We start from the raw sequence: 24,232 nt of genomic DNA on the forward strand, positions 1-24,232 counted from the left end.
AGAAAGAGGGACACTTAAGCCCCACCTCTGCCACACCCCTAACCACACCCCTGCCACACCCCTAGTCACGCATACCATTTAAGATTACATAAGAAAAATATGTTGTTTTATAATTCAAACCACATTGGTCCTTTATATCCTGGTTCATTTCCCTTTCATATTAACATTAGAAAATAAGAAATATATCAATTTAAAAGATGGGAATAAAGTTTAGAGCCAATTAAACACATTTTTTAGTAGAGAAATATATATATTTACATAGAAAGAAGGACAAAGTCCTGAAAGAGGAACAAATGAGGAGGAAAGAGGGACAGGGCTCTAAAAGAGGGACTTTCCCTCCAAAAGAGAGACAGTTGGGAGCTATGGGATAACCTGTGTAGCATATGAGGTTTTAGCAACATTCTAGTGTTTTCTGGACAGTATAAACAGCCCCCTAATTAATATGGTTAGGGTAAACCTCAGGTGCACCAGAGAAACACTAGCTGAACACTGAGATGTTCTTGGTAGACCACGTAACACTCACTTATGTTTATCTATTACAGGTACGATATGCAGGCTCTGAATGTGGATTTCCTGGAGCTCTTGTCAAGGTTTCTGCCCACAGACTGGGAGAGGCAGCAGATCTCCCGTTACCTGCGGGATGAGAAGCCTCTGGACCAGCTTGGGGCTGAAGATCGGTTCATGGTCCACCTCTGTTCCATTCCCAGGCTGGCTGAGCGAGTCAACACCATGATCTTCATTTCCAGCTTCCCTGACACCATGGCACGTCTTACACCGGTACTGATTCTTTTATGTGTAGTCTGGCTATTAACCTTCAGCTTTCCTTTACTTTGTCTGAAATTCCAGGCCAATCCACCCTTTACATCAGGAAACTGTGTAGTAAAAAGAATAACAATTTTTAATGGCAGATTTGGTATGTTAGGTGCACATCTATATGGTTCCCAGCATCAACAATGAATTTAAGACCAGCATAGCGGACAATCATTTGGGCCTGAGATTATGACTTTACCGTTAAATAAATCCAGGAAAGCACAAACCGCTTCTTTCATCCAATATTTATTCACTGAAACACAGAGGCATTGGCTGGAGGAGAAGGCCCTGAAGCCGCATGGGGACCCGGGCTGTTGGGGACCCGGGCTCCCATCTCCCCAGGGCAGGTGTTTCTGTGGCCACTAGCAATGGTCAATAAGACTCTAAGAACTCTGTTAATGCAAATTGGATCCAAATTTATGAAGCTTTTGCTTTATGCTGAACTGACCCTCCCTGATGGACACAATTATGGGTTAGCGCAGTCATGGTGGTCCCATTTGTTATACACTACTTGCTTGGCAGTTGACAACAGCCGTTATTTCCCACAATGCAGCGAGGTTCACAGACAGAAAATTGTCAGCGCCATGGCCCTGACATCACACTGTGGGAGGGGTTTCAGCACAATATCAGCCATACAGAACCCTGATGCACTATTAGAGAAAAGGTAAACATTTCTCGTGGGAAATGGGGTATCGGCTAGTGATTGGGATGAAGTACAATCTTGGATTAAAGTTCCTCTTTAGGCAGTCTAATGTTCGCTACACTTGATGGAGATTAGGGTTAAAGTGGGATTAAACAATGACATAACATTTAATAAAAGTACAATATTAATAATACTAATATTACCGTTCGTTTACAAATTACAAGTTCCCAAAGTACAGTTTATCTGCACTAAAAACTGCCTTGCATAGCTGCTGTATTTATATATTATATCTAGTTAGATTTCTCTTCTTTTTCACATTCTGCTAACCGTGCAAGCTGAACCACTGCCAGGAATGTTTACTAATTGTGGATGATAAGGAAACATAAACAAGATAATGTAATCACTTCCTCAGCTTCAGATTCCGATTCTGACATAAGCTTCCCACTGAAGAAAGTGCTGTGTTTAACTGTTTGAATGCTGTTCTGCTGCCAATTTTATTTTCTGGTAGTGGGTTTTACGCTGTAAATCATATTTTAGAGCCACGAAAATGCAGAGTTTCATACCACTTTAACCACTTGCCGACCGCGCACTCATAACGCGCGTCGGCAAAGTGGTAGCTGCAGGACCAGCGACGCAGTATTGCGTCGCCAGCTGCAGGCTAATTAATCAGGAAGCAGCCGCTCGCGCGAGCGGCTGCTTCCTGTCAATTCACGGCGGGGGGCTCCGTGAATAGCCTGCGGGCCGCCGATGGCGGCTCGCAGGCTAAATGTAAACACAAGCGGAAATAATCCGCTTTGTTTACATTGTACGGCGCTGCTGCGGCCGGGGATCGCCGCCATGTGACAGGGGACGTCCTGTCACTGGCTGCACAGGACGGATAGCGTCCTGTGCAGCCCCGATCACCGGGGATGACAGGTAGGAGAGGGAGGGGGGGAATTTCGCCGCGGAGGGGGGCTTTGAGGTGCCCCCCCCCGCAACATGCCAGCCAAGAGGAGCGATCAGACCCCCCCTGCACACCATCCCCATAGGGGGGAAAAAAGGGGGGCGATCTGATCGCTCTGCGTGCTGCCTGATCTGTGCTGGGGGCTGCAGAGCCCACCCAGCACAGATCACAGAATACTGCGCTGGTCCTTAAGGGGGGGTAAAGGGTGGGTCCTCAAGTGGTTAAGTACCATAGTAACATTGTGTCATTTTGCATATCTGATTTTCAATAACCTTTCAAAGATGTTATGCAGTAAGAATTATACAATAAGGATATGTTAACCCAATCCAGTGAATGCCCCTCTCCTCCAGCCAAGCCCCTACTCCCACATTTTTTTTTAGCATCTGTAATGGTACATTTTCAATACTTTGTGGGGTTGATGGTAGATTCAGCTTCCATTCTGGTAAATTAAAGGGACACTATGGCGAAAAATTTTAACATTTAAAATATGTGCAAACATATACAAATAAGAAGTACATTTTTTCCAGAGTAAAATAAGCCATAAATTATTTTCTCTTATGTTGCTGTCACAGTTTTTTGGTAGTTGGACACAGCAACTGCCATTCACTAAGTGCTTTTAAAAATAAATATATCCATGAGAGTCCCCTATAAAGAGATGGACTAGTCCAAAGCCTGTCACTTCTGTCATATTTCAACTACCTACTGTAAGTGACAGCAACATAGGAGAAAAGTAATGTATGATTCGTTTTACTCTGGAAAATATGTACTTCTTATTAGTATATGTTTGCACATATTTAAAATTTTACAGTTTGTCGCTGTAGTGCCCCTTTAAGTTAGACAAATTAACTTCTCTGGTAATCTTCCTTTTCTTTTTTCAAGCAACTCAATGCCCTGATCGCTGCATCCATGTCAATCAAATCCTCTGAGAAAGTGAAAGGAATCCTGGAGGTGAGTAACTGTTGTCTGTGTTTTATGGGTATCATTTATCAGTGTGTGATGGAGTCATTTGTCTTTGCTGCAGACTCCAGGTAGGGAAGGATTTGGGACCTCTTGATGCTCATCATCATTTCTCAGTCTGTACCAAATCTGTCGGTATAAAAGTAGCCATACGTCTAAAGGTGCGAACACACGGACTATTGTAACAAACGACAGGTCCGTCAGACCCTCCCGCTGGACAGACGTTCTGCCGACAGTAGGATGTGTGTACAGTCTGTCGGCAGACTGATAAGATTGTTTTTGACAGATCCACTGACCGACAGACTCTCTGCCGACAGACTGTACACACGTCCACTGTCGGCAGAACGTCCGCCCAGCGTGAGGGTCTGACGGACCCGTCGTTTGTTACAATAGTGCGTGTGTACGCACCTTAACGATGATGGGAAGATTTAACCTAGAGACAAATCTCCCTCTGATCTCTCTCTGATCAAATCTAATTAGAAAGCGATCTGTATGTTAATCAGCCCAATGTCCTCCGACACCTGAACTGTTATGCTAGGTACACACTGTAAGATTTTCTGGCAGATTTAAGGTGGCCATACATAAGGCGACTTGGCAGCCAATTGACCATCCAATTCGATTATTATAATCGAACTGGGTGAAAATTGGTGCTGCCAAGTGCATTCCCGATCGGCAAAGTGACCAATTTCGGGACGTAAATTGGTCGCATGGTCGATTGCGCATGCCGCAAGATGTCGTGAAGAAGTTGGTTGGTCAGGTGTGCGGCGGTACGGCGGCCGATTTTGGAACAAGCGACGAGATGACTAAAGCCCCGCTGCAATATGTAAATGTGCCCCCTATGTGCATTGATACGTTACCTGTCCTGTAGCAGCCTCCACAGGATGTCCCGTAACCTCCGGGCGGCTCTCTGTACACGCTACTGGCGCCTAGCGTCTGACGTCAGACGTAATGTGCCAGTAGCGTGTACGGAGAGATGCCCGGAGGTCACGAACACTGAGCAGAGACTGCTACAGGACAGATAACGTATAAATGCACATGGGGGGCACATTCATTTGTACTTTGGGGACAGCGGCGGTAAATTTGATAAATTTGTCTCTTTGTCGAAACTAAAGGATAGAAAAAACAATGGAGAGCGTCTACTAGCAAATATCACAAAAGTTTATTGAATCAAAATGCGGTCACATAAAACTCCCTTATCCCCCCCTAAAATACACGGCCGTGTATAGCTAGATGTCAGCTGACTATACACACTGAACCACACATAGCAGCAAAGCAATCATACTCTGTAAAGCTGACTCAGTATACTGACACTGTCCGCTTGAAGACTGTTTATAGTCTATAATATATGTAGGTTCATTGTTAGCCTTGTATGGCTGAGGGGTGCATAATCTGCTTTTGGAACTGTACCTACACCTTGAACTGTGTCTTATTAAGATTGTCCTATCTGAAAAGCAATAATTTGCAATTGAACTGAGGAGGATGCCTGGTGAGCAGTGCAATCGCACCTACATATATTATAGACTATAAACAGTCTTCAAGCGGACAGTGTCAGTATACTGAGTCAGCTTTACAGTGTGGCAGATTAAGAATCACAGAGGATGTATATTGCAGCATCTGGGCTGTGGATTTAAAGCATTCACTTAACCAAGTCAGATTTGCATTGTGGAGTATCCACTAAGTCAGCAGCAAAGCAATCATACTCAAAATTTGTTGACAGACTTAGTGGATACTCCACAATGCAAATCTGACTTGGTTAAGTGAATGCTTTAAATCCACAGCCCAGATGCTGCAATATACATCCTCTGTGATTCTTAATCTGCCACACTGTAAAGCTGACTCAGTATACTGACACTGTCCGCTTGGAGACTGTTTATAGTCTATAATATATGTAGGTGCGATTGCACTGCTCACCAGGCATCCTCCTCAGTTCAATTGCAAATTATTGCTTTTCAGATAGGACAATCTTAATAAGACACAGTTCAAGGTGTAGGTACAGTTCCAAAAGCAGATTATGCACCCCTCAGCCATACAAGGCTAACAATGAACCTACATATATTATAGACTATAAACAGTCTTCAAGCGGACAGTGTCAGTATACTGAGTCAGCTTTACAGAGTATGATTGCTTTGCTGCTATGTGTGGTTCAGTGTGTATAGTCAGCTGACATCTAGCTATACACGGCCGTGTATTTTAGGGGGGGATAAGGGAGTTTTATGTGACCGCATTTGGATTCAATAAACTTTTGTGATATTTGCTAGTAGACGCTCTCCATTGTTTTTTCTATCCTTATGTCTTTTATATGGAAAGCGGCTCCCCTGACAAAGGGTATCAGATACCTTTTATATCTTCTTGCGCTCCTCAATTAATGTTTAATCTTTGTCGAAACTGCCAATAATCGTTAGGTCTATGGGCACCTTAACTGTCCGCTCGATTATTTCCAACATGTCCGATCAATTTCCGATCATTTTCTGATCGATTTCCGATCATTTTCTGATCGATTTCCGACTGTTTTCTGTTCACTTCAATGGGGATTGATTGGAAAATGCTCGGAAATAGATCGGAAGTCACATGGGACATGTTGGAAATAATCGATCTGACAGTAAATCTGCCAGAAAATCTCACTGTGTGTACCTAGCATTAAGGTGGCCAAACATCTATTGATTTTGCGGCCAAATTGACCATCCAATTGGATAAGTTTATTGAATTATATCAAGATCTGTGCCTCAACAAGCATTCTTAAGGGGCCCATACACCTAACTATTTTACCGCCGATATACAGCAGATTTGATCACTGTGATCGAATCTGCTGTGAAATAGTTTCGCAAACGTTGACCGAACGATTGATTTCCGACTGAAATTGATCATTCCCGTCGATTCCCGTCGATTCCTGTCCGGAGCAGAAGATTTCGCTCAATCGCCGGCAGGTCGGGATGCGTCGATAGTGGCGTTCGAATGCCCGACGACCGACGTAATACAGCGGCAATGCATTTGCTGTATCGCCGGCGCTTGTCCCTGCTGCTCCTTCTCCGCTGAGCTCCAAGTCCGGCAGGCTTCACTTCTTCCTGTCCCGGCAGGAGGTTTAAACAGTAGAGCGCCCTCTACTGTTTAAACTTCCCCGGACAGGAAGTTCAGTGAAGCTGGAGCCGAGCGCAGAGAAGAAGACAGCGGAGACCGGGGGACTCGCGGCGGCCGGATCATGTAATGTAAATGGGCTGCAGCGCCGGCAGCTCCACAGAATGTGATCGGTTTCAGGCTGAAATCGATTCACAATCTGTTTGCAGTAAAGGCGGCCATACGATCCCTCTCTGATCAGATTTGCTGCAAATTCGACCATAAGATAGATTTCTGGCAGATGCCTGTCAAGTCCAATCTGACAGGAATCTATCTGATGTGTGCCACACACTAGGAACAGATTTCCAATAGATTTTAGAATGAAATCTATTGGAAATCGATCTAAATGCATTATTGGACCATTAAATCCAATGCAACTCTATGGGCCATCGATCTGCTGCCAGCAGCAGATCGACCTACATTTTCCATCCTGTCAGATCAAATCAATAGAAATTGGCCACAAATCGATCGAATGGGGAATTTGATAGACTCGATTTCTGATCAATCGATGGCTGAAATCGACCAGTGTATGGGCCCCTTAAAACATCCTGAAGTCAGTCGAAATGCATCAATCAAGCATGCTGGGAAATCTCAGACTGACATGGTCGTCCCAAATGTTACTTTGTCCAAATACCCGTCCAACTCCCCACCCCCGCCCCCTGGTGCCTGTGTATTTAAATCTCACCTGTTACAACTGTTCCTGCTTCCCCATTCACGCCCCATGTGGATTGCACATGGAGCGAGTATGAACGGCTTGTACACACTGGTCATCTGAATTGATCCGCCAGATATTGATCTTGATTTTTTACAATTGTCTTCCAAATATCTGTTGTTCGGACATTTCAGATGATTTTTATCTAACATGTACATGGTTTAAGGGATTACGAGCCAAAAGACTTATGCTGGATACAGACGATGCGTTCCCGCACTCGATGCGCTGCTCGATTCCCGTCGATTCGCGGCCGCTCGATTATTTCCACGTTTCGATGGATTGTTAGGTCGATTTGGCATACTTTACATGAGAATCGACCGAACAATCATCGAAATGGGCTTGGAAATGCTCGGAAATAATAGAGCGGCCGGGAATCGAGCGGCGCATCGAGTGCGAGAGCGCACCGTGTGTATCCAGCATTATGTAGGCTAACATGTTTATTTCCTTTTAAATAATTGCCTGGCTGTCCTGCTGATTCACTGCCTTTAATACTTTTAGTCATAAAATCTAAACAAGCATGCAGATCAGAGGCCTCTGACGGGATTAGTTCATGCTTGTTCAGGTGTGTGATTCATATACATTACTGCAGCCAAAGATTAGCAGGGCTGCCCGGCAACTGGTATTGTTTAAAGGTCAACTGAAGAGAGCGGTATATGGAGGCTGTCATGTTTATTTCCTTTTAAAGAGACTCCGTAACAAAAATTGCATCCTATAGTATAAAAATGTACTCTCCGGCGCTGGGACAATATTTCCTCAACAAGCTGCGTGCCTTGTGGAGGGATTCCCCAACCCTCAAAGATATGCAACAAAATATATAAATCACTTGCACGCGCTGAAATGGTACGTCTATTTATTAAAATTAAAAACATAAGAATTCACTCAATACCCACACATAGCTCCTTCACTCCCACACTGTAGAGAGGCCCCTCCACTCACTCAAATTGCTTACCCTACCACTCAATCTAAAATTAATTGGATATAGTGTCTTTAGAATGATGAACTAGATCTGACTATATGTTCGTTTTTTGTTCTCCTTTAAGATAACACATATGAATGCTCATATACCCCTGAAAAGAGGCGTTACTACAATCCTTAGTAATCTTCAAAAGTTCGCTTTTCCTATGTACCAAAAAGTCTCTTTCAAAACAAAGGCACAATGAAGAACTCACAGTTTCCTTGTGACTGGATAGATCACTTTGTTGGAGAGTCCTCGTTACTTGTTACTCCGTTTGATACCGGCTCCAAAACCGCTCATTGCTTTATGTCCCATTGGGAGGAGGGGTTTGTGTATGGAAATGTAAGTTATGGTGCGGACCTGGTCCTATGGCGCCGTTTCATCGACGATGTGTTGATGATATGGCGGGGAGATCAAGAGTCGTTGGACAGATATGTCAAAATGATTAACAACAATGAATGGAATATTAGATTCACATCGGAGGCCAGTAAAGAAAAGATACATTTCCTTGATTTAGAAATATATATTGAAATGGAAACCCTTAATACGAGAACTTTTCAAAAGGCCGTTGATGTGAATAGCTATATTCTTTATACGAGTTGTCACTTACCTAGATGGCTGAATGAAATTCCCAGGGGCCAATTTACCAGACTACGTCGTAATTGTACGAATGTAAATGATTATGATTTAGAAGCAATTAGATTGGAAAATGACCTGCTGGATAAGGGGTATCCAAAAGAAAGAGTGGAGCAATCTAGAGACATGGTAAGGCAGAGGAATCGGGATGAACTGCTGGCCCCTAAAACTAAACAAGAGTGGGATGGAAATGACTTTAGCCTCACATTACAATATAGTGTACAATCCAAAAAAGTTAAGAATATAATTAGCAGACATTGGGACATATTAAAACAGGATAAAATCCTGGGAGGTTTGCTACCTGAAACCCCAAAAGTTGTATTTAAAAGGGCCCCAAATATCGGGCTCTCAATAGCAACGGCTGCCAATGAATATAAGGGGGAGTATGATGGGACTGGGAATGGAAGGGGGAGGGCAGGCTTTCAGAGGTGTGGTTTTTGTCTGAACTGTAGGAGGACAAGTAATCCCGGTAGGATTATAGAGGTGGAGGGACTGGATGCAGTGAAGTACAGGATTAAGGATCAAATAACCTGTACCACATGTGGAGTCATTTACTGCATCCAGTGCCCCTGCCAGAAAATGTATATTGGAAGGACAAAGAGAGTACTACAGAGTAGAATAGCAGAGCATTTTAATAAAATTGAAAAGAAGAGTGACGCACACCCTTTGTCAAAGCATTATAAAGAAAAACATGGGGGAAGTTTAAGGGGAACAATATTTTTTGGGGTGGAAATTATAAGTCGTGCACGAAGGGGAGGGGACTATATCCAGAAGATGTCCAGAAATGAATCAAAATGGATCTATCAGTTGGGGACACTGATCCCAAATGGTCTAAACAGTGAGATGGAGTTGTTCGCATTTTTTTAGTTTGTTTGAATTTTAGTTGCATTTTATATAGTTGAGAAAATTGGAATGGAATGTGAGGGGTATTGCGAAAATATATAGTGTCTTTTAGTAAATAACGTGCATAGAAGGGTATTACAACAATATGGATTGAGTGGGGACCACAAGAAGATGGAGTCTGGGATCACATGATCGAAACCACACCCCGGAGAATGGGGGCGGATGAACTTTGGAGTGACACCAGTTATAAAAATGATAAGATTAAACTGCTCTATAATCTTGAATCCTCCTGAAGAAGGCCGACGGTTTTATCGGCAGAAACGCGTTGAGGTCTTTATTCAAGTTGAAAGAGTGCCCATGATAATCTGCAGAAGCTTTGGAAACAGCGTACTGCTAGCGCGCAGCAGCCGCTAGCAAAGGTCCAATAGCTGAGAGTGGTGACGTCACCCAATAGCAGTGCATGCCAGAAGCCGGGAGACGAGTTAGCACAGCGGGCGGACTTCAGAGTTTCCCTTACGGAAGTGACGTATGCTGTGCAGGAACGTCAGACTGGAAAGCGGCGGGCAAGCGGGGACAACCCGAGAGCAATGAGCGGTTTTGGAGCCGGTATCAAACGGAGTAACAAGTAACGAGGACTCTCCAACAAAGTGATCTATCCAGTCACAAGGAAACTGTGAGTTCTTCATTGTGCCTTTGTTTTGAAAGAGACTTTTTGGTACATAGGAAAAGCGAACTTTTGAAGATTACTAAGGATTGTAGTAACGCCTCTTTTCAGGGGTATATGAGCATTCATATGTGTTATCTTAAAGGAGAACAAAAAACGAACATATAGTCAGATCTAGTTCATCATTCTAAAGACACTATATCCAATTAATTTTAGATTGAGTGGTAGGGTAAGCAATTTGAGTGAGTGGAGGGGCCTCTCTACAGTGTGGGAGTGAAGGAGCTATGTGTGGGTATTGAGTGAATTCTTATGTTTTTAATTTTAATAAATAGACGTACCATTTCAGCGCGTGCAAGTGATTTATATATTTTGTTGCATATCTTTGAGGGTTGGGGAATCCCTCCACAAGGCACGCAGCTTGTTGAGGAAATATTGTCCCAGCGCCGGAGAGTACATTTTTATACTATTGAATTTTAAATAATCCCCATATACTATGGCAGCAGGGAGTGATCTTTGGGAATTTAGGAATTGCAGGGGAGATAGAATTAGAAATTTTTTTAACAACAAAGAAAGGGTGGTGGAAGATAACAGAGGGGAAGTAACTAACTATTTGAAAGATTTAGAGAGATTAATGACAAAGGAAACAAAAAATATATGGGAGGTAGCATCTCTGGAAAAGTATTTGGAATGGGAAATAGCCCCGGTGGGTTTAATAGTAAATAAAGTGTTATCTGAAGATTTGGCGGATGAGGAAACTTTGGCCAAATGGGAATATATGTTCCATGTATTTTCTATGGAAACGGTACAATTTGTAATGGATGCACGGAAGGCCCAAACAAATAATTTGGGGGAGGAGATTAGGGGACTTCGGAAAAGACTGAGTCCATATAAATCAATGAAGGAATTTCGGAATATGGAGGTAAGTATTAAAAATAGATTAGAAGTATTAGAAAAGGAAATAATAAATAAGAAATTAAAAAAATTTGCAAGAGATTCAATACCAATGAATGGATCAGATGAATTAAGGATAATGGTGGAAGAGAGTGTGGGAGAGATTAATACCCAGGAATCAACCATGTTGGGAACTGTATTGGGGACACTGGAGACTATTGATGAGATAGGGGAAGATACAGTAGATGAGGAGGAACAGGTGAGATGCTCAACACTACAGGAGCTGGAAATAAATAGTGAGGGAAGTGAGGAGGAGGAATCTAGTGAGGGTGAGTATGAAGAGGATATATGTATACCTGAACAATCTTTGCATAGGAATAATAGAATGAATAAGGATACGAAACATGGAAATAAAAGTGGTAATAGTAAAAAAATAGTGGGGAATAGGAGTGGAGGAAGTAGAAAAAGCGGGACAGGTTCTAATTATAACAGCCCCATGCAATTTAATATACCAACAGCCAATGGTTTACGCCTCTGAGATCGAGTCCAGTGAGGAGAGAAATACAAGGGAACACCCCCTTGATTAGGAATAGGACCCCAAGAGGTCAGCCCCTAAAAGGCCAAGATATGACTAGAAATAGGAGAAATAGTGGATTTATACAAAATGGAAATAGAACGCCACATAACCCTATGAGAAGTGGAAACGTTAGTCGGGGGAGAAATAGAAACAACATAATAGTGGAGGAACCACGCAATTCAATAAGCCATTATTTTTTAAGGACCCCCCGGCCATCAAACGGAAAAGGGGATGTAGGGGGGGTAGGAAGAGGTGTAAAAAGGTAAGGGTGGAGACAGAAGGGGAACGGGTGGGGTGTTCAATCTCAGTAAACGGAATTTGAATATGGGGGAAATTAATCTCCTGGCAAAGGGATTGAAGTTTGCCCCTAATAACAAAATAAATAAATTTGAATCATATATAAATGTGAAGAAGTTTATGAGGAAACTTTGCCTTAAAAAATACTTTCTGAAGAATCCAATTCAAAAAGAAAGTGAGAGATCAAAATACATACATAGCTCTTTAAAGAACCCCTCAACCTTTTTTCCCCAAATGGAATATAGTGATGCAATGGTGGCTTTTGAAAATCTAGTAGATAAAGATATTAGAAATATGAAAATAAGTAAATACGGGAATGACAATTTGACTAATGAAGAGAGGAAAGCAATGAAGGAATTACGAAGGGACCCCGAAATCACTATAAGACCAGCCGATAAAGGCGGGGGGATTGTGGTACAGGATACAGAAATTTATTATAAGGAGGCAATGAGACTGCTGGAAGACCCAGAGACATACTGCGTCTTGGGTTGTGACCCAACAATCAAGTTTGCAAATCAGTTGAAGTCCCTATTAGATGAAGGACTCATGTCTGGAATCTTAAATCAAAAAGAATATGATTTTCTATTGGTCAAACACCCCAGGAGGCCATTGTTTTATCATTTGCCAAAAGTGCATAAGGACTCAGTAGCCCCACCGGGGAGACCTATAGTGTCGGGGGTGGGATCCCTAACTGCAAATCTGTCTAGGTATGTGGACACATTTTTGCAGAAATATGTAAAAGAAACTAAAGCTTATATTAAAGACACAAAGGAAGTGTTAAATGCCTTGGGGGATTTGCAGTGGGAAAAGGAATGGATACTATGTACTTTAGATGTGTCCTCTCTATACACCATAATTGAGCATCAAAGGGGACTGGAAGCAGTGAAATTCTATTTGGACCAGGATGATACAATGAGTGACATTCAGAAAGATTTTATTTTAAGATCGATAAGATTTATTCTTGAACACAACTACTTTGAATATGATGGTTGTTGGTACCTGCAGGTCGGTGGAACGGCGATGGGGACCAGGTTCGCGCCTTCGTATGCAAACCTCTTTATGTCCCATTGGGAGGAGGGGTTTGTGTATGGAAATGTAAGTTATGGTGCGGACCTGGTCCTATGGCGCCGTTTCATCGACGATGTGTTGATGATATGGCGGGGAGATCAAGAGTCGTTGGACAGATATGTCAAAATGATTAACAACAATGAATGGAATATTAGATTCACATCGGAGGCCAGTAAAGAAAAGATACATTTCCTTGATTTAGAAATATATATTGAAATGGAAACCCTTAATACGAGAACTTTTCAAAAGGCCGTTGATGTGAATAGCTATATTCTTTATACGAGTTGTCACTTACCTAGATGGCTGAATGAAATTCCCAGGGGCCAATTTACCAGACTACGTCGTAATTGTACGAATGTAAATGATTATGATTTAGAAGCAATTAGATTGGAAAATGACCTGCTGGATAAGGGGTATCCAAAAGAAAGAGTGGAGCAATCTAGAGACATGGTAAGGCAGAGGAATCGGGATGAACTGCTGGCCCCTAAAACTAAACAAGAGTGGGATGGAAATGACTTTAGCCTCACATTACAATATAGTGTACAATCCAAAAAAGTTAAGAATATAATTAGCAGACATTGGGACATATTAAAACAGGATAAAATCCTGGGAGGTTTGCTACCTGAAACCCCAAAAGTTGTATTTAAAAGGGCCCCAAATATCGGGCTCTCAATAGCAACGGCTGCCAATGAATATAAGGGGGAGTATGATGGGACTGGGAATGGAAGGGGGAGGGCAGGCTTTCAGAGGTGTGGTTTTTGTCTGAACTGTAGGAGGACAAGTAATCCCGGTAGGATTATAGAGGTGGAGGGACTGGATGCAGTGAAGTACAGGATTAAGGATCAAATAACCTGTACCACATGTGGAGTCATTTACTGCATCCAGTGCCCCTGCCAGAAAATGTATATTGGAAGGACAAAGAGAGTACTACAGAGTAGAATAGCAGAGCATTTTAATAAAATTGAAAAGAAGAGTGACGCACACCCTTTGTCAAAGCATTATAAAGAAAAACATGGGGGAAGTTTAAGGGGAACAATATTTTTTGGGGTGGAAATTATAAGTCGTGCACGAAGGGGAGGGGACTATATCCAGAAGATGTCCAGAAATGAATCAAAATGGATCTATCAGTTGGGGACACTGATCCCAAATGGTCTAAACAGTGAGATGGAGTTGTTCGCATTTTTTTAGTTTGTTTGAATTTTAGTTGCATTTTATATAGTTGAGAAAATTGGAATGGAATGTGAGGGGTATTGCGAAAATATATAGTGTCTTTTAGTAAATAACGTGCATAGAAGGGTATTACAACAATATGGATTGAGTGGGGACCACAAGAAGATGGAGTCTGGGATCACATGATCGAAACCACACCCCGGAGAATGGGGGCGGATGAACTTTGGAGTGACACCAGTTATAAAAATGATAGGATTAAACTGCTCTATAATCTTGAATCCTCCTGAAGAAGGCCGACGGTTTTATCGGCAGAAACGCGTTGAGGTCTTTATTCAAGTTGAAAGAGTGCCCATGATAATCTGCAGAAGCTTTGGAAACAGCGTACTGCTAGCGCGCAGCAGCCGCTAGCAAAGGTCCAATAGCTGAGAGTGGTGACGTCACCCAATAGCAGTGCATGCCAGAAGCCGGGAGACGAGTTAGCACAGCGGGCGGACTTCAGAGTTTCCCTTACGGAAGTGACGTATGCTGTGCAGGAACGTCAGACTGGAAAGCGGCGGGCAAGCGGGGACAACCCGAGAGCAATGAGCGGTTTTGGAGCCGGTATCAAACGGAGTAACAAGTAACGAGGACTCTCCAACAAAGTGATCTATCCAGTCACAAGGAAACTGTGAGTTCTTCATTGTGCCTTTGTTTTGAAAGAGACTTTTTGGTACATAGGAAAAGCGAACTTTTGAAGATTACTAAGGATTGTAGTAACGCCTCTTTTCAGGGGTATATGAGCATTCATATGTGTTATCTTAAAGGAGAACAAAAAACGAACATATAGTCAGATCTAGTTCATCATTCTAAAGACACTATATCCAATTAATTTTAGATTGAGTGGTAGGGTAAGCAATTTGAGTGAGTGGAGGGGCCTCTCTACAGTGTGGGAGTGAAGGAGCTATGTGTGGGTATTGAGTGAATTCTTATGTTTTTAATTTTAATAAATAGACGTACCATTTCAGCGCGTGCAAGTGATTTATATATTTTGTTAAAAATTGCATCCTGTTTTTATCATCCTACAAGTTCCAAAAGCTATTCTAATGTGTTCTGGCTTACTGCAGCACGTTCTACTATCACCATCTCTGCAATAAATCAACTTATCTCTCTCTTGTCAGACTTGTCAGGCCTGTGTCTGGAAGGCTGCCAAGTTCTTCAGTGTTGTCGTTCTGTGATGCATCTCCCCCCTCCAGGCCCCTCTCTGCACACTGCCTGTGTATTATTTAGATTAGGGCAGCTTCTCTCTTCTCTCTTATCTTTTACAAGCTGGATAAATCCTCCTCTGAGCTGGCTGGGCTTTCACATACTGAGAAATTACATACAGGCTGAACTGTCTGCACTCTGCAGGAAGAAACAGCCTGACACTTCAGTGGAAGATAGCTGCAGGGGGAAAGAAACACACAAATGATCTCTTGAGATTCAAAAGGAAGGGTGTATACAGCCTGCTTGTGTATGAATGTATTTTCTATGTGTGGACATACTGTACATCAACCTACTTCCTGTTTTGGTGGCCATTTTGTTTGTTTATAAACAAACTTTTTAAAACTGTTTTTAACCACTTTTAATGCGGCGAGGAGCGGCGAAATTGTGACAGAGGGTAATAGGAGATGTCCCCTAACGCACTGGTATGTTTACTTTTGTGCGATTTTAACAATACAGATTCTCTTTAAGCAATACCAGTTGCCTGGCAGCCCTGCTGATCCTCTGCCTCTAACACTATTAGCCATAGCCCCTGAACAAGCATGCAGCAGATCAGGTGTTTCAGACTTTAAAGTCAGATCTGACAAGACTAGCTGCATGCTTGTTTCTGGTGTTATTCAGATACTACTGCAGAGAAATAGTCTAGCAGGGCTGCCAGGCAACTGGTATTGTATAAAAGGAAATAAATATGGCAGCCTCTGTATACCTCTTACTTCAGTTCCCCTTTAAAAGGAAATAAATATGGCAGCCACCATATCCCTCTCAGTTCAGGTGCACTTAAGTGGTGCAATTTTTAGTCATCAACTGTTTTATTTTTCCAATCAGCTTCTCCAGAACAAATTGTATGAAAACAGAAAAGCAGATAGGCAAATCAACTGGGAATCCCGGTGGCATTATTCAATAAATGTTTTACTTGCATACAATCTTAACTGGTTTCAATATTTTGAGTAGTATAATTCACTAAGACCTGGTTCACATTAGCGTTCGCTGTCCGGATTCGCCTGATCGGATATGGACCATATACTGAACAAACAGAACGTACGTTCCGCATAGCAATGCAAAGTCTATGCGGATGTTCACATGCGTCCCTTCCGTACAGAACGGAGCCGGATCGGATCCGGACTCTTTTACAACATGCGCTATTTTTCGGTTCCGGATCATTCGGCCCACGCACCCGGATCCTGACCCGAACATGCGGCCATGCTGTGCAATGAGAAACGGATGTTTCTCATGACACTGGCAATAGGACTGGATGCTTCCAGCACCGGTCCTATGCCACTTGGGGGCCCGGACTACACGCCGGTATCCCCCATGCTTGTGGTGCCTTTCTGGCACTGCAAAGTATCTAGTTCCGGCTACTTTATTGTAGCCGGAACTGATACATTCCGGATCCGCAACTGGTGGCAACCTCGTGGCCACCGCAGAGACCCGGTCTCTTTGCGGCCCCCGGACCCCAGACACTTGCGGAACTCGGACCTAAGGCTAGTTTCACTTATGGTATGTTGCGGTGCGATTGTCCTGTGGCAGGAGAGCCCTTGGCAGGACAATCCCAATGCACATTTCCCCTTCCACATTACCCTATGGCAGAGTGCTCCATTAGGGTAGTATGCATAGCTCCACCTACAAACAGTTTCATGCTTCCTGCTTAAAAGGAAGTTCGTCACTGTTTTTAATCAGATCAGGGCACGCTTACCACTCAGAGTTAATTTTAAGGAACTTATACCAGAATGTAAGAAATTACTCCAAAACTGGGACCGTACCTATTTTAATATAGCAGGAAAGGTTGAGATCGTCAAGATGATGGTCCTGCCCCAAATTATTTGCAAACTGCAATCACTGCCAATTTCAATATCTTAGTCTTGGCTGAGGGAATGGGATAGAGTCTTTCAAGATTCTATCTGGGCAAGGTCTAGGCGGAGATTAGCACATAAGTTGATCTCCAGGACTAAAAAAGCAGGTGGCCTGGCAATTCCGGACATAACTCGATATTGTAAAAGTATTTTATTAGAATAATAGAATGGCGGCTAAATGATCCTGGAAAAATCTGGCATCTACTGAACTGAGTTACTTAGATCCTCACAAGGCATAGGCAAACGCAGGGGGGATTACAGCTGCCCAGAATCCCCCCACAGACCAGGGCCAGTGCAGTGTCTGGGGACAGTCACAAGTTGAGACACCAGAATATCTGCAGGCATCCTTTAGCTCGCAGCACCGCCCCTTTTCTTTCCCTGCTACAGTTGACTTTGGATGTAGCAGCAGTGTGTGTACAGAGCGTGGAGTAGCTCTGAGGAACTTAACAGAGTCAGGTATGAGCACAGCCCTGTGCCCTGCTGTGTGAATGGTTCACTTTCCCCTTGATTACCAATATCAGCTGTCCTCATTATTATCTGTATCCAAACTGCTCCTGATCGATCCCTTTGTCGGTCAGATGGAAAATTGTATTATGTGTACCCAGCATGAAGTCCTATCATATTATTATACTGTATTGTGCATGGCTGAGGGAGACCTTTCAGGAATCCCCCCCCCCCCCCCCCCCTTGAAAATCCTGGGTCTGTCCCTGCAGGGTGTTCTCATTGCATATGGGCAACATACAAAGCCTCTGCCATTCAATTGCTCACCCACTTGTTGGCCCAACTATCAGATCATTGTATGAAGTTTTGGATTCTTGGCAGAAGTCTACAGGTTTTTCTCCAATAATCTCGTTATACAATAATCCAGACTTCCTCCCCAGGACAGTCGAGAAACTGACTGCGGGCCAACAACCTGAATATAGATTCTCGGTTAATAGATATTCAGCAAAAACAAATATTATGCAATAGTACAGATTGGGGCAGGTGCCAATTACAAATTTATATCAATAAATTACTTTCTAAAGAAGGTAAAATCAGATGGAAAATGAATTTGCTAGAAAAACGAATTTTACAACCCAGTAAGCTGCTAAAGTTACTTTTGAAAAAGTATCTTTTTTTTTTGGAAGAAACTATCCAAATAAACGTGCACATTTTTTTTGCAAAAAATGGGAAACTGACCTGGGTTCCTTACCAGGCATATGCTCATGGCAGGGTGTACTTGACAATATTCGGAGCATTCAAAGCAGGCAGTATTAAATAATGCAATATAAACTCATTTCAAGATGGTATTTCTACCCTACCAGAGTCAAGAGAGGCCCCCATACTACATCTAAATTATGCTGGAAATGCCAGAAGGAGGAAGGCACCTATATCCACATGTGGTGGAAGTACAAGGTGGTCGAGTCCTTCTGGAGACAGATTGAACTCTTTTATAAAAGAGAAGTGGATAATGAGTGTAGAATAGACACCTTTATTGCATTATTTGGGCTTTCAGGAACAGGTAGAGAAAGTGCATTGCATAAATAAGTATGGCATGTTTGTAGCAAGGAAGTTGATCGTAAAAAATTGGAAAACACCTAATCTACCCTAAATTACAGAATGGGCATGGGAAGTGTATAGTTTCTTGGAAGCCGAATATATGTAGGTAGAAAAAAACAAAGTCTTGTAAAAGTAATACCTTTTAATGGCTAACTGATAAAGTTAAATAATGCAAGCTTTCTGGGATCTAGTCCCCTTCTTCAGGCATATTTCTAGTTGTTAGCTGTAGTAAAACACTGATGCAGGGAAATAGCAAACATGAAGATGGCAGTTGTACTGGTTGCTGTTTAGCAGTTAGATGTCAGGTGATCAGCAGGCTGGAGCCAGTGAGCTCATGCAAGCAAACATGAAATCTAGCAGGTTGGAAGCCGAAGAAAGTATAGATACTAGAGATAGAGAGTTACAACAAACTAAGGAAAAATGGGCTTTCATTCTTAATAAAAAATGGCAGAGGAAAAATGATGCTTAGGGGCTCCTTCATACTAAAGTGGATTATGAGCATTCTGACATGGGGGTTGGAGGTCTGCGATAATAAAGGTAAGGTTAAGATCTAGGACATTTCAGTTTGCCTTTCACATTTAGCGTTACGTCTCGGCACGTTGCAGTGCGACACGGTATATAGGATAGGTATTATTCAATTGGGAGAGTTAAACTTGCCACCGTTGATCTGCGGCATCCGACGTTGTGCCGTAGAATACAACGCTTGTGGGAATGTGACTCTTACAGGTGTTGTGTAAAGGGATCACCAAAGAGGTTTTTTTTCTGGTAATATGGATGGATGTAAGTGTGGATGGGGGTATGTATGAATGGGTGTAGGTTGGATGTTCTTGCATGTTTATATTGGCCCAATTTTGATATGCATAAAAGACTTTCTTTTTCGGACTATGATGCAAACATTTCCCAACACAAGAGGGCACCTATGAAGCCTGTTTTATCTTAGTTGGTTATCCTGCTAAAGCTGAGTTTGAGGGAAAAAAAATGTTTTACTTGCATACAATCTTAACTGGTTTCAATATTGTGAATAGGATAATTCACTAAGGCTAGTTTCACTTATGGTATGTTGCAGTAGGATTGTGCTGTGGCAGGAGAGCCAATGCCAAAGCACCATTTCCCCTTGCACATTACCCTAAGGCAGAATGCTCCATTAGGGTAGTATGCCTAGTTCCGCCCCCAAACAGTTTCATGCTTCCTGCTTGAAAGGAAGTTTGTCACTGTTTTTAGTCAGATCAGGGCATGCTTACCGCACAGGGCCGGAGGGGGGGCCCACCGAGGGAAAAAAACTGTACTACTGTGGCCCAGTCCAACCCTGCCCAATGCGCCGTTGCTGAGTTGGGGGGGTGTTGAACAAGGGGTGTCCACTGTGCCTGGCTGTCAGCAGCACTAACTTTGCAAACCGGGTTTTCAGCCCGAAGCCCAGTGAACAAGTTGGGGTCCTGATGTGCAATGTCCACTTTCGACGTGGACAGAGTTAGAATAACAAGATGTCAAAGTGAAGCGGGGACCGAGCCTGCAGCCCGGTGAGTGGGCATGGTGACAATGATTCCTGCAAAACCGGGAATATCACTTTAAAAGGAGTGGTTACCCCTTGTTTAACACCTTCTAACTCAGGAACAATGCATCGCACTGACGGGGGCATATTGTAAATGAAAACCAAGACTTAGCTTTCCAATGATATGTAGATTTCAAAAGGGGAGTAAATATCTTATAAACAGAGGGCAGTAAAATTCGATAGATGGTATAATACGTACCATGAAGTGATCACTAGCAATCTTCTCTCAGTGGGCCATTGCAGGTAAAGTGGTCTAATTTATTTATTTATTGTATTTATAAAGCGCCAACATATTACGCAGCGCTGGACATTAGTTTAAGTTACAGACAATATTTAGGGATGACATACAGCAATATGACAATACAGGAATACATGCAAACCAGATCATGCAGCACAGTAGAGGCCTGCGCGGGTCCACTTTTTCATACCCGCACCCGACCCGCACCCGCGACCCGCTACCCGCACCCGACCCGCGACCCGCTTTCTGGTGAATTTGATACCCGCAACACGACCCGCACCCGCAGAACTGCTACCCGCACCCGACCCGCAGAACCGCTACCCTCGACCCGCTTTTTTACATTTTCTTCTAAAGTGCACATTTAAAGTAACATTTAAAGTAAAGTAAGCAAAAGACACAGTCAGAATTAACATGTTTGCTTTCACTACCCACGACCCGCACCCGCAGAACGCTACCCGCAACCCTACCCGCACCCGCAACTCGCTACCCGCACCCGACCCGCACCCGCAGCTTAAATCAATTCGGGTACCCGCACCCGACCCGCAATTCGGGTTACCCGCGGGTACCCGACCCGCTGCAGGCCTCTACAGCACAAGGTAAGTACAAGGTAATGCTTAGTCACTGGAGGGGAGCATGGGGATTAGGCAATTAGGCAAGTCGTGTTCACTCAAGAATTCACTCAGATCCATAGGATGGGTGTACGGTAATGGAGGTGTGTGATCAGGTAGGAGACACACGGAGGACCCGGCTTACATTCTACAGGATCTAATGATGTGGGAGGACAATGGTAATCTGACAAGGTGTACAGTAACTAAAATACACAGAAGTCCTGTTCTGTCTCTGTAGCTCTAACTGTATTATCAATTATCAGGATACATCTGGCATAAAGTTCAATTATATAAAGAGATCCCCTGGGGGGTACTCACCGCGGGAGGGGGAAGCCTCAGGGTCCCAATGAGGCTTCCCCCTCCCCTGTAGCTGCAGGCAGTCCAACGCTGGCTCCCCCGAAGTCTCCCGCAATCCACGCTTGACAAGCTACATTTATTTACCTTCCCTGGCTCCAAAGGGTGGCGCTGTTGCGGCTCTCAGCACGGAGATAGGCGAAATAGCCGATCTCCGCCGGGGCCACTCTACTGCACTGGTGCAGGAGACTTGTGCCTGCGCAGTAGAGCGGCTCGACAGCGATCGGCTATTTCCGCCTATCTCCGAGCGGAGAGCAGATACTGCGCCTGCGCTGGACCCGGGAAGGTAAATATTTACATCCCTGACGTTTCGGGAGCTTTTTCGCCGCTGCCGTGGGACATAGGAGAGCAGCTGGCGGGTGGTGAATTCACTGCCCATCTGAAAGAGGCCTAAGTGTCGGAGTCAGTTGACAATTACTAGATCCCAATATTTTTCTGCAGAAATTTACTATAGTAGGTGCTGGTTCTGGTATATGGTGAAACACTATGGCACTGATGCAGGTAACTGCGGTATTACCGCCATGCACAGACAACGCACAGCAATATTACCCTTACTTCTTTAAAGCTATAGGCTTGCTATAGACCAGTGGTTCTGGATGCTTGCCTTGCTAACAAGGGCGAAAAGGGATAATTTGCATATTCAGTAGTGGAGCATTATGGGTAACCACAACTGTTCATTTATAGCTGAATTATTGCACATTTCCTTCTATTTTAAGATTTCAAATTTCACCAAGCATTGCTTATTAGTAGGAGGGCTTTTCTGTCTCTTTTATCCCCCTATACATTCCCAGTGGGTTGGGTCACTCTGAGCTGCTTGGTTACTCTGTTCCACAGTAGGGGCATGGACAACAATACTTAACCTAATTAGGGGTGTAACTAAGACCCACTGGGCCCCCTACTGACACCCCCCCCCCCCCCCGGACCCGCTCAGGGCCGTCTTGGTGGGCTGGAGGGGTCGCAGCATGAGGGGAAAGCTATGGCCACACTTGGCCCCCTCCCTCACCTTGGGCTCTCCCCTCCAGCTTAAATAACTACTGCTATATACTCGAATACAAGTCGACCTTGTGTATAAGTCGACTCCAATATTTGACCCTCTTAAGCTGGATTTTTTTATTGACTCAAGTATAAGTCTACCCAGCAAAGTTAATGGCTGCACTTGGGGACCAGGAGGGTTTAATGACTGCACTGCATACAGTATTGCAGCTATTAACCCCTCCTGTCCCTTAAGGGCAGCCAATACCTCCTCCAGGCTCCCAAGTACTGCAATTTATTCACTCCCTTTTATGCAGCCCAGTATTTCCCCCCTGCCCCTTTCCTTGGTAATTGTTGTGGCTATGACTGTCAGACCTCTGTTTCTTGGTGTTTCCTTTCCTCAAAGTATCACTTACCACTCGGTAAATTGCTGCAAATGGGAATGTCACTATTAGTACACACATTATTTAGTGTGCTCAGTGTTGCCAGTGACTCGTGTATAAGTCGACCACTATACTTTTATGAAGTGAATCAGACCTAAATTTCTAGACTTATACTCAAGCATATACAGTATATATGTGCAGCGGTGGGCAGCGGCAGCTACATACCTTCCGTGCGCTCCAGCATGGACGCTTCACTCTCTAGTGTCTGACGCGACTTCCTGTTTATACACGGGCGCATGGGCTGCAGCCCCTATTGTTACGCCCATGATAACCTTCCTGTTGTCTGAATAAATTGTATCTGAAACGTCAAGTGTATTCCTTTACTCAATATTTGCTGAATCACAATTGTACGCCCTGGGAAAGGATCATAGTATTTGCATCAACTTGCAATTATTTACGTCTCATTAACTATCTCTGTGAACAATTTTTATTGGGGCCTTTGGACGTATAATGATGGAGAAAAAGAGTAATCTCAGGTGTTGTGTATATACAATGAACCCCACATCATGATGTACTAGCAATGGGTGTCACTGGCCATGGAAATGGTCAGAAAGTGGGGGACACAGGTAAGACCGGTGCTTCCATAGGGGCAAATTGGGCAATACCCCAGGGTCTCAAGCTTTTTAGGGCCTCCACAAGTCCATAAGGGCCTCCATGGTGTTGTTAAAATAAGATTTATAATTTTCTAAATAGTAATAGTAATGTAATAGAAGTAGGAGGTGGCTTAGAGGTAATGCTTCAACTTGAGGTGCTTGAGATATGAATACAAATTAGGGATGGGACAAATCCACCATTTCTTCGAATCCGAATCCGGATCCGAATCTAAAAAGGTTCTCGAATATCTCGAACCTTTCGAATCCCGAATCTAACGAATCCTGCACATAAAAATTGTGCGATCCATGGTATAGTTGCCCGCAGTATTGGTACCCAGACATAGGTGCCCGCAGTATAGGTAGCTAGGTAAAGGTGTCTTCAGTATAGCTAGCAAGGTATAGGGGCCTTCACTATAGGTTGCAAGGTATAGGGGCATTCAGTATAGGTTGCAGGGTATAGTGGCCTTCATTATAGGCAGCAGGGTATAGTGGCCTTCAGTATAGGCAGCAGGGTATAGGGGCCTTCAGTATAGGCAGCAGGATATAGGGGCCTTCAGTATAGGTAGCAGA

General features: G+C 43.6%; 1 protein-coding gene across 2 annotated transcripts in view; it reads left to right on the top strand.

Moving 5' to 3' along the window:
• FMNL1 (formin like 1) overlaps nt 1–24,232 on the top strand; it is a 153,526-nt gene that overhangs the window by 90,882 nt on the left and 38,412 nt on the right. For both annotated transcript variants that reach the window (XM_068261861.1, XM_068261862.1), the window contains 2 exons: nt 543–777; nt 3,276–3,344. In XM_068261861.1, the coding sequence (XP_068117962.1) occupies nt 543–777; nt 3,276–3,344 (304 nt within the window). The remainder of the gene's footprint in view (nt 1–542; nt 778–3,275; nt 3,345–24,232) is intronic.

This window comes from Hyperolius riggenbachi, chromosome 12 (genome assembly GCF_040937935.1).
Source record: "Hyperolius riggenbachi isolate aHypRig1 chromosome 12, aHypRig1.pri, whole genome shotgun sequence".
NCBI lineage: Eukaryota > Metazoa > Chordata > Amphibia > Anura > Hyperoliidae > Hyperolius > Hyperolius riggenbachi.